Genomic DNA, 11,607 nt, shown 5'->3' on the forward strand with positions numbered 1-11,607 from the left:
GGAAGGAGCCTTTTTCCTCTCTTCTGCTGTGTGGGATCTGCAAGCATAGACCACGTCTATGTTCTGCCCATGATGATTCCAAATATGAACGAATAGTAGAGCCTTCCAATGGTTCCATTTCTTTCTGCGGGACATCAGTGATTTCACTTGAACTGCTGCATCTCATTTTTTTTCCAATAACCTCACATGCAAGAAGAAATCATATATTGTCCTAAAGAGCAGACAGTATTGGAGTCTGTTTCAAGAGGGTGATTTTATGTTATTGATTATGAGGATTGTCTATTGGGTAGCAACTGTCTATTGTTTGATTGTCCCGGTCAGATAGTGGTGAGTTCTCATTACTGAGGAGTAAATAAGAGTCAGCAGTGGAAGGAATGTATTGCAGTGTTTTATAGTGATAGAACATTGCCTCAATGCAGAGGTCATTTCAGATTGGTGAGCCCAAAACCGGGAGTGGAGGGGGGCGTCTTGGGCTCTCATGATTGCCTTTTGCAGTGTCTTCTGCTTTAAAGAGAACCAAATTCTGTTGTATCGGTCTCCTGGTTTTGTAAGCTTTTGATTATTTTTGTTAGAATAAAATGCATAATAATAATATGTTACTTGGGTTATTCATTGTTTATTGTTATTATTCTAGGTCTTGTCTTATGTACAGCTGTGGTCTTTGTTCAAGTATGCTAGAAATAAAGTTGAGTTGTGTTGTACGTAGCCGTACCATACAAGCCGTCGGGGGCTTTGGTTGATTATGTCAAGTTTATTTGTCCAGCACTCAATCACAAAAGAGTCTCAAAGGGCTTCACAGCTCACAATGATCAACGGCATTGATCCCCCCCCCTCCACCCACCCCTGTCAAATTCAGCATTATTGGCTCCCCAAAAAGACTTTAGTTTCTCTTTCTTACCTGCTGTATGGGCATATTCCAACAAAACAATGGCTCGATTGTACTTTTTTTTGTTTGTTTATTTTCTAGACTGAGGGAAAGTGACGCATGATGTTCACACTTTTGTAAACTTGGGAGTGTCCTGTAGATTGCTTCACACAGCGGTTGATTTAATCATATGGGTTATCACCACTACGTTGTGTGCCACAATCCATGCATTGCACTGCTAAATCTACGTAATGACGCAGCTAGACCCTGCTGTGGTAATCACGCCGACAGCTTGAAACGGCACAAGCGGAAAGACGTAGTCTTTCCCAACATGTCCTTGAGCAGCCATGTCATGGATGAAAAGCAGAAGTGCTGCAATCTGAGTGCGCTGACTGACTCAGTGACAATAGTTGAGACGAGGCGGCAGAGAAGAACTGGGAAAGAGATTAGCGCACACGTTTACAGGTCAGCCTTTGGTGAGGGGATGAAAACAGATTTGAGAAGCCCAGAACACACCCAGCTCCTCGTTCAGTTGTGGGAAAGCGGTCAGTGTCGGTACATGAAAACCAAGACAAAGAGGTATGGATCATTCAGCGGCGCCACTCTCATCTGTCATTTTATCATATTCACCTCCATCGTGTGGTCACTTTTATTTGAAACAAAATTACTCGTTTGAATTTTGTTCCTAACGCCTTTGTCAATGTAATCAAAGTCGAGTTACTGCAATTTCATCACCGCCATCTTTCTACTGACTCTGACAGTAGATTCGAGGAGATCATAGTAAGAGATAGCATCATCACTTTTAGCCCAGTTTCTTTATTTTGGGCCAAAGAACAAGCAGAATCCTACAATGCTTTCCCATTTCAAACGTGAAATTGGGTAAATCAGAGCGAGCGGTTTCTTCCACTCTGGACCGTAAAACCTACTGCAGAGATTAGCCCGAAGATGCCCTGCAACAGGAGAGACTGCAGCCTGCAGCTTCTGTGAACAGAATTAGCCTTCTAATGTCCTAATCTGGTTCACATGGAACTTAACAGCTTCGAGGTGGCCACGTGGCCACCGAGGCTTTGACCTGCCGAGACTGCTTTTAAAGCCGCCTTATGTATTTCATCCAGTGTTGGTTTGTCTTGATTTATTCGCATGAGAAACACATTGTGTGCACGAAGTGGAATGAATATTCGGTCCCTCTTGCTCGCCCTGGAGGAAAGGGTGATGACGTTCCACGTTCGAGCGCAAGAGGAGACAAGCGGTTGCACCAGTGTGTTGTTCTTCCTCTATTTATAAACGCATCCTGTTTCTGCCGGACATGCGGAGCAAGAGTGACCGCCTCCAAAAAAAACAACACTTGTTTGAGTGTGAAGCTTTACTGTTACTTGACAGCGAGAAATGCCAAGTATCAATAGAAAGTGCTAATAATGTACTTTCCGTGAGGAAATAAGGCTCATAGTGCAGCAGAACGATTATTTGAGAGTCTCTCACATTGAAACACCTGCTCGGTATGCAGGACGGAGAACAGCTGTGTATGGGCGCGCGCGTGCGTGTGTGTGTGTGTTTGAGAGAGTATTTCTGTCTATTTTTGGCACAATGTTTTGTTTTTTTGGGGGGGGGGGTTGCTTTCCCATTCATGCTTATGCAGCAAATGTTTAATATATGCAGCCCGATTTGTAACACAGGTGTGTGTAGAACTAGGACAGCTTTTACCTCTGTGGAGTAAGCTGCTCCTGTCCTCCTCATTACTGTAACTCACTACACGCACATGCACAAGCATACACCTCCTGTGCCTCACATCAAGCTCACAAGACAGAAGTCTGGAAGTCAGTGCAAGTTTTATTTTTAACTTGCATGCCAACGCTCTCCACTTACCCCTTCACTTCCTGTTCGACACGCCAGCTCGGACAGCTCATGAACTTTTTGGTGTTATTTGTCTTTTATTCCATTTATTTGCATCCTGACGGTCTTCATCAACTTGCCTTCTTTTGGTCTTGCAGCAACACGGGCCACAAGAGAGACAGCTCGCCATTCAAACAGGGCAGCAAGTCGGCCAACTGCAGCCCCGCACACCGGACCTCCGACAACCTGACGGAAGCTGCTAAGATTGAGGAGAACCACTCCACAGTAGAACTGGACTCTGCGTCATCCAAACCGCAGGATGCTCACATTCCCACGGCGAACGGGGTTCTAGTGCAGATGGAGCAGGACAAGGAGGAGGAGAAAAAGGCGTGCAATGGCGAAAATGGGAGTATAGACAGTACGGAGCTGGTTAACGGAGATATGGGACGCACGGACAGCAGGGCCGAGGACTCACATTCACGCACGGACAGGACTGGTTCACAAAGTTCCCAAGAAAATGAAGATGGTGGGACTAACTCGAAACAGGAACATGCGGAAGAGGCGAGCACAGAGCAGAAGGTGCGTGTAAAACTATTCTTTGTCGTCATCTAGGTGTCATGTATTCATTGCCTGATGATCATGATGATGAATTGCAGTTTCCTACATAAACAGCTCGCAAACATTCATGCTTTCAGCTATTTTTCGAACTATATGTTGCTCCGATGTAGAAGTTGCATTTTGGGGGGGAAAGTGGCTTTATAAAACCGAGGAACGGTAGAACTGGGACTTGGCACCCAAGATCTGTGTTCTCTAACTGTGGGTGCGTTTGGAATTACACACCAAACATGCACAACTTCCGACTGTTCGGTTTCCATGGATGGAAGAAGCTGCTAAAGAAACGGAAGATGAAGATGGAATGACCTCCCACTGAACATTCGGCAAGCCTCCTCGCTGCCCATCTTCAAAGCCCTCCTCAAAACCCACTTGTATTCTTTGGCGTTCGACTCGGCATGATTTTACTGCTTGGTGCTTTCTACCGCCTTTATTACCGATTCGTCTTACTGTTTATTGTGTATGTTAAATCGCTCCATGTACAGCACTTTGTATGCAGTGATGGCTGTTTGAAAGTGCTCTAGAAATACTGTTGACTTGACTTGACTAGTCATGGCAACAAACGCGTGACGTATCACTCATTTCGCATGTGGCTTCCTCACACTTGAACAAAGTTTTACCGCAACAAAAGTTCTGGTGAAAGTAAGCCATTTTCAACACATACAAAAAGTAGTTATTTTTCGTAGTTATAAGTGGAAATTTCGTCTTAGTGGAACTCTGTTACTCCCATCACTGTGAGCTGTGTTCGGAAATTCACTCTGTTGCTATAACACCACTCTGAGGGTGGCTGTGTGTCCAAATTCACAGGCTACCTCCTCCAAAGGTCGCATTTTCTGCCACTTCCAGCATAACTTGACTGCCTGCATGTGGTTTTCAATGTCTAGAAAGCCAGTTCACAGGCTGGGTCCTTTGCTGCCTTAAAAGGCTCCTCCTCTCCTATAGCCTCCATGAAATCATGGCGAATTTGAGCAGACTGAATATGAATTTGGAAACCACATGCAGTCGAGTCGCGTCAGAAGTGAAGTGATGCGTCAGAAAAAGCAGCCCTCAGAGGACCCAGCCTGTGAAGTTGGACAAAGCCAGTGTGTGAGGCAGAGCGCACTCCCTTCCCATTAATTTCCGGCATGACCTCGGGATTTTGGGTGGCAGGCTCAGCTCTAGTTTTAATACAGTAATCCCTCGTTTATCGCGGTTAATGGTGACCAAAACCACCCGCGATAAATGAAAATCCGCGAAGTAGCGTCCAATTAACTTAAACAGGTAAAAAATAATAATAATAACATATACAGTACTGTACTCCATGTATATGTAAAAAATATATATATATATATATATATATATATATATATATACGGTATATATTTATAACTTTTTTTTTAATGTTTGAAAAAATCCACGATGCACTGAAACCGCGATGGACGAACCGCAAAGTAGCGAGGGATCACTACAGGCAAGTTTCAAGTTCCGCAGCGTGAACATTTTAAGAGAGTTAGCCTTGTACTAGCACGCGTGCAAATGTTAGGCCATTTATCACAAGACCTCAGAGTTTTATTCATTAGCTAGATGATTCCGATGAGTACACCAAAGTCACTTCATGATGATCTTGACCCATTTATGGCCTTGGAGGAAGCCTCAACCAGAGATGGCAGTTCTCCAAATTGACCTAGCTGAGAAATGGCGAATTGATTCAAAGCTATGACATTGGTTTGAAGTTGCTGCTAGTGAAGTGATACACACAGCTGCGATCAGTGTGAGGCCAGTAATCCAAATCGGGTCTTCCTGTCACCCGATTTCAGCAGTGATAGCTTCAAGCTTCCCCGTAACTCTGAGCAGGCTCAGAAGTAGAAATTTATAGATGGGTGGACTTTGTTGCTGGCATAACAGCAGGTCATGTCAGCTCCTCGATCGTGGCGGCCATCCTGAAGAAAAACACAACCAAAGGACTATAATGCTGATTAATATCACACAGCATATCCTAGCAAAGCCTCGCTCGCATGGTGCGAGAGTGCTACTGCAAGGAGTTATTTTTTTTGCAGGGGTCCAGCAGATGTCGAATGCTTAAGCAGCTGAGTTCACCCATGGGAGCCTAAGGCTTATGTCGTCTCCGGGGATTATAAACATCTCAGACCCGATCGATGGCAGCAGTCAGAGAAGGAGGAGCCACAGACTCAGACCTCAGCTGACATGAACAATGAGGAGGAGTCTTCCATTCAGTTAAATGAGTGGCTTTGCCCGCTTTACTGGATTTCTGATCAGAACGCTTAGTCTGTGAAGAATCGTGCAATTCAGGATAGTGTAGAAAGGAATGTGTTTAGTTTAGAATGCATTCATAACTGTCTGCCTCACAATGCCTGTCTGCTGTGTTTGGCTCTTTGTGATTTCCCTTCTTCTATATTTTCATTTCCTGTTAAGATCCCAGCCTAACGGGATCCACTCTCACCTCTGTGTCAATAACACACGTGAGTGCCACTTGTCACGCGCTGTATGTGCAATCAATTGTCAGCAGCTCTTGATGGCTTTAGTACATTTCGGTAAATACATCTGCTTCTTTTCTCCATTGAATTCACGATCTGTTGTTTGTCTTTGAGATTTTACGAGTGCTGAGAGATTTGCACATGCATTCTTGTATCTGGGAAGGGATATGACAGATTCTAATTTAATTTTGTGTTGCTCTTAATTGAGTGTATTTTTTTTTAGCATTTTAGATTTGCGACAGATTTGCATGTCTTTCATGCAAGTCAATGTTTAATTTGAGATTACTAAAGACATACGCAATTTAAGAGTTTCAGACTGATGCTCCACAATTGTACATTAGTTTAAAATCTTCCCTGCATGTTTTCGTTCCCAACACAAAGCGCAGACTAACTGTGCGCATGGATAGGATTTTCTTTCTTTTGCTATTTTACTGGATTTTGCACGAGTAGAATTGGCCGCAACGGGGCGTTTGTGTTTTAGTGCACCATTGTGGATTGGAAGTAGTCTTATCCCAGTCCATCCTAGCGGCTTCCCTCGTTTGCATCAAATATTGGGGAAGCAGAAATAGACTTGCCAGGGTCTGTGGTAAAATGCATCTCCCCTTGCGGTTGATATCGTCAGCCATGCATGTGACATGTGCAATTGGAGACCTCCTCGCACCCTCAATCCTATGTGTCATATTCATGCATAAAATCCAATGACATCCACCACATGTCTACAGAGCGCAGAATGTGTCCAGCTTTGCTGAGTCTAAAATGTCGACTACTTTTTGTAGCCAAATTTGATGATGCACCGGGGGCGCGGCAGGAACGCCCAGTGAGGCATCGCACATCTACCAAATTCACAAACATGGTACGAAAATGATGATGTGCCCACATTTATGCCAAGCACAGACTAGTTTCTGTGACCAAGTTATCAAATGAGTCAGCGGCGAAACAACTCGGAGCCCCGGAAAGCCCAGAGAGGCAGTTAGCGTCCCTGATGCTAAACTTGACTTGTGCCAGCACGTAAACAGAGTTAGGGCCATTTTTTTTACGCTGAATGTACAGGCGCCAGTCAACCAAAATAGGGCCCGTAGTCTCATTAATAACCACGATGTGACTTGTACGTGGAGTTGCTTTCTAATCCTTCCTTATTGTTTTCAGGAGACAAATGAGCAGAAACTGTATAAAATTGCCAGTGAGCTCTTGCATACAGAACAGGCCTACGTTACAAGACTCGACTTGTTGGATCAGGTGAGATGTTATGTCTTTGTCTTATGTCTTTCATCAGATAACGCATGACCACAAAAAAAGTGTGCTATGCACACCAAGTAGAAAAGTGACTCAATGTGATTTGCTGCTGTAGGAATTTTGTGCCAAGCTCACGGAGGAGGCAATGAAAGGAACATTCCCTGTGGATGTGGTCAAAAACATCTTCTCCAACATCTCCTCCATCAACACTTTTCACAGTCAGTTTTTGCTTCCTGACTTGGAGAAACGAATGGGAGAATGGTGAGTTTGCTGACTTCCAAGTATTACTTGTCATTTGTTGACAGAGCTACATGATCATAAATCAGAAATGCTAACGCCAACAGAGCTTTAGGCTCATACAACCCTCCAGGCTTTCGGTCCCCTAAAACACGTGCCCTCTTTTTTCTGTCCTCCTCCCTGCAGGGAGTCCATGCCTCGAATTGGAGACATCCTCCAGAAGCTCACACCCTTCCTCAAAATGTATGCGGAGTATGTGAAGAACTTCGATAAGGCCATGGAGCTGCTGAAACAGTGGAGTGACCGATCTCCACAGTTCAAGTCAATCATTCAGGAGATACAGGTCCGTTACAAGTTTTGCTTTTTACTTTAGAGTGAAGCAATTTAACCGAAACGCTCAGTGAAGTTCAAATAGGATTTCTCTGTGTGTACAGAGTCAAGAGGCCTGTGGCAACCTGACACTTCAGCATCACATGCTGGAGCCCGTGCAGAGAGTCCCACGATACGAGATGCTTCTCAAAGACTACCTAAAGAAACTTCCTCAGGATGACCCTGACAGACGGGACGCAGAAAGTAAGAGGACAAACTCTTCTCACTTTGGCATATGTGTCGGGGTCAGCGGTGACACGATATGCTCATGACGTTACCGTAATGAGTGACATCATTACAGCGCTGCATAAAACGACTGCCCTGCAGGATGGCCAATGACTACATGTACAATGAATTCAAAGCCAGCCACTGACAATACAGGAAGGTGATACGCGAAACAGAAATGCAGTTTTCAAGTCGGATGCTATTTTTTGGAACAGTACCAAACAACTTCAAACATGCTAATTTATCGTATTGGCCCGAATATAAGACGGCCCTCATTCTAAGACGACCCCCTCTTTTTCAAGACTCAAGTTTGAAAAAATACTTTTTGAATACCAAATAAATTTTTATACCGAAAATAATTACAGTAAATCTGAAACAAATGATTATAACGATATATTTGAGTGAAAAAGCACGTTATTTTGCCTCATTCAAATCTTAATATCTGAACATTTAAATATGTAAACTAAAGTGCAATCACATTCGTAAATGAATGGCTTCTGGTTTTTGAAATGTAAATAAGGTCATAACTTCTCCTCAGCTGCCGATCTTCAGTTCAATTCAATTCAATCGTATTTATGGAGCACTTTCGAACAGCCATCGCTGCATACAAAGTGCCGTACATGGAGCAATTTAACATATACAATATTCTTTTCATCTTCGACCCACTTTTCTCCAGATTGTCGTTACGATTCTCTGATTTTCTGTTATCGCTTCTATTATTTTCTTCTCTTTTCTTTCTTACCACAATTTTTTTTTTTTTTATTCTTCGTGACAGGGGTTCACTTTGGCCTGGGGAGTCAAATTCAGCATTCGCTTCAATGATATCTGGCGCCATCTCGCGTCGTGAATGGGTACAATGTCTAGACCCCGAATATAAGACGGCACCCACTTTCTTATTTCAATGCAAAAAGAACACCGTCTTATATTCGGGCCAATACGGTATAACACTTGTAGAAGAAAAAAAATGACCGCATTGTTGAGAACATTTAAGCTCAATGTTTCCTTTTGACTCTCCTAGAATCCTTAGAAATCATCGCCACAGCAGCGACTCACTCCAACAGCGCCATTCGCAAATCTGTAAGTACGCCAGATAAAATGATCCTCTTTGCGGTTTTATAGCCGTGCCTCAAATGGACTCTTAACATTTCCTTATTCAGGAAAATCTGAAAAAATTGATGGAGATTTATGAGATGCTAGGGGAGGAGGAGGATATCGTTCATGCCTCGAACGAGTTCATCAAAGAAGGTCACATCCTGAAGCTGGCAGCCAGGAACACCTCAGCCATGGAGCGATACCTCTTCCTGGTGAGCCCAACGCAACAGCGAGATGTGCTCAAGCTGCACTGTTTAAATTTGACATGTTTGACATCTCCTGTCTTTATTTAACTAATGTAAAAAAAATGTCCACTTCTTTTCCTTTTTTTTTTTCTCCTTCCATGCCAGTTCAACAACATGCTCTTGTATTGCGTGCCCAAATTCAGCCTGGGAGGACCCAAGTACACCGTTCGGACGCGGATCGGCATTGATGGGATGAAAGTTCTGGAAACCACCAATGAGGACTACCCTCACACCTTCCAGGTTTCAGGGAAAGAGAGGACTTTAGAGCTACAAGCCAGGTGCAATTACAATCCTATTATGGCATCATCCGTCTTTCGAAACTAAAACATCTTTGACCGAAGCAGCAGAGGAATTGTAGGTTTATTGCACAAAAATAAGAAGTCGCGACTGCTCCCACAATGACGTAATTATATGTCATTGTATGTCAAACACTATCATTTCACTTAAACAATGGTAAGTCATTGTTCATACTTAGACCCTATAAATGGCTAAAAACAAAAAAACAAAATAAAAATATTTTAATGACCACAGCTAAACTACAATGAAGTTCACAGTTTTGAAGTGCTTTATTTGGATTTTTCAGCTCCGAGCAGGACAAGGCGGGCTGGATCAAGGTACGTACGGTAACATCAGCACTCCAAAAATGTGATAAAGCCCATTATTGACCTCTACGTTGGCTTAGAAAGTCACACTTCATGTTCTATTTTGTGTCCTCAAGGCATTCCGAGAGACCATTGAGGTCTTCCAGCAAAAAAACGAGTCATTCAAGAACGCATCCAAGGATGTGGAGGAGGTGTCTGTTAGTATCACGTGCTTGAGAACAAGTCGGCTCTTCTTGGTGGAACAAACGCTCATTGTCGTGTGTTTGTTTGTTTTGCTTTTAATTTTGTGCTGCAGAATGCTGAGCTGGGAAAGCGTGCTCCTCGCTGGATACGCGACAATGAAGTGACAATGTGCATGAAATGTAAAGAACCTTTTAACGCACTTACGCGACGAAGACATCACTGCAGAGCTTGTGGCTATGTAAGTGTTGAAGCTTCAAAGCTGTCACATGACGGAACCCCGGATGCATCCGCAGCTTTTTATATTGAACACAGAGTTCATTCTGTCTTTTGTCTGGGAAGATGATCGTGGGCATTTCTCCCGCATGCTGATGTGCATTTTACGTGATTGTCCTGCCGTTTCAAGTTGTGGCTACCATTGGCGTGGGTCTTCCATACATGTCCTTCTCCCCAGGTGGTGTGCTGGAAATGCTCCGACAACAAGGTGCCGCTGGAGTACGACGGCAACAAAGTGAATAAAGTGTGCAGGGACTGTTTCTCCATCCTGACAGGAGAAACTATTGCCGAGGGCAAGAGGAAAGGCATCTTGGAAGTGAGCACAGAAACATTTCGAGCAGCAACTCAAGCTGTGGAAGAGCAGCCCGTGTTTACATTTTTTTTGTTTGTTTGTTTCCATTCAGATCGAGGCGGCTCAATTCACTGGCAGTAGCATCATGTGTGGCTTCCTGCAGTACTGCGAGAAGAACAAACCTTGGCAGAAGATGTGGTGTGTTATCCCCGAGAAGGAGTGTCTAGTGCTTTACCTCTACGGAGCTCCTCAGGTAAAAGCAACCTAGAGAGTTACATGCAAAATCACCTTTTGCGAAGACACAGTGGCGAATGCCACCGAGCGTAATTTTGCAGTTAATCGCACAAAATTAGGCGCGAGAGCAGTAATCAAAGTCGTATTTGCACGTTTGACCATGAATGCTGCCGTGATGGAGTCAGATTCGCTCTGCGTTGGTGATGAATTTTTTAGGCCAGCCCAGAAATGCTTGAATGTCCCTGAAAAGCCTGCTCTGAGGTTTATGGTTTGGGTTTAGACTACTAATGTCGATAACAGCCTATTTTATGTGACAAAATAAATTGAAAAGTGAGAGGAAAGGTATCAAAATAAAGGATTCCCGGCCGCTGACACATCATGCGAAAAAAGAAACTATTCACGGCTAACCTACTGTAATCACAGTACAATAAGTCTATTAGGAGAATTGCCGGTCGTGGCGAAATAACCACTGCCATCTTTTTTCCTTTTCCAAAAAATGCAGTACGATGGCAACAAAGTGTGCAGGGACTTTTTCCTCCACTTGCCAGGAGAAACTATTGCAGAGGGCCAGGAGAAAGGCATCTTTTTTTTTTCCCTTTTCAAAAAATGTCAACGCCTTGTCTTTTCATGCAAACCGGCATCATGTAATCACTTGCAGTTGTCGATGAGTTTCATTAAAAAAAAAAAAAAGTCCACAAGCACCTTTCTTCTCAATCAATAAATATCATGACTGTACACCATCCAAATATTAGTCCAGAAAAGGGACATGAAACAGCACATTTGACAATAAAGTTGTACTTGACACTTGATACTTGATATTAACCAAGTGACATGTCGGCAG

The 11,607-nt window shown here is 43.6% G+C and overlaps 1 protein-coding gene across 8 annotated transcripts in view; it reads left to right on the forward strand.

Moving 5' to 3' along the window:
• Positions 1 to 11,607, forward strand: part of fgd4a (FYVE, RhoGEF and PH domain containing 4a) — a 63,691-nt gene that overhangs the window by 50,345 nt on the left and 1,739 nt on the right. For 7 of the 8 annotated variants that reach the window (XM_052061654.1, XM_052061652.1, XM_052061659.1 and 4 more), the window contains 13 exons: positions 2,854 to 3,274; positions 6,928 to 7,017; positions 7,130 to 7,275; positions 7,438 to 7,594; positions 7,686 to 7,824; positions 8,864 to 8,922; positions 9,003 to 9,149; positions 9,288 to 9,460; positions 9,766 to 9,796; positions 9,901 to 9,981; positions 10,080 to 10,205; positions 10,419 to 10,556; positions 10,645 to 10,785. In XM_052061654.1, coding sequence (XP_051917614.1) covers positions 2,854 to 3,274; positions 6,928 to 7,017; positions 7,130 to 7,275; positions 7,438 to 7,594; positions 7,686 to 7,824; positions 8,864 to 8,922; positions 9,003 to 9,149; positions 9,288 to 9,460; positions 9,766 to 9,796; positions 9,901 to 9,981; positions 10,080 to 10,205; positions 10,419 to 10,556; positions 10,645 to 10,785 — 1,849 coding nt within the window. Of the gene's footprint in view, positions 1 to 3; positions 622 to 670; positions 1,445 to 2,853; positions 3,275 to 6,927; positions 7,018 to 7,129; positions 7,276 to 7,437; positions 7,595 to 7,685; positions 7,825 to 8,863; positions 8,923 to 9,002; positions 9,150 to 9,287; positions 9,461 to 9,765; positions 9,797 to 9,900; positions 9,982 to 10,079; positions 10,206 to 10,418; positions 10,557 to 10,644; positions 10,786 to 11,607 lie in introns of those variants that run through there. The other variant, XM_052061655.1, reaches the window with a different exon arrangement.

The sequence above is a fragment of the Hippocampus zosterae genome, chromosome 3 (assembly GCF_025434085.1).
Source record: "Hippocampus zosterae strain Florida chromosome 3, ASM2543408v3, whole genome shotgun sequence".
NCBI classification, from domain to species: domain Eukaryota; kingdom Metazoa; phylum Chordata; class Actinopteri; order Syngnathiformes; family Syngnathidae; genus Hippocampus; species Hippocampus zosterae.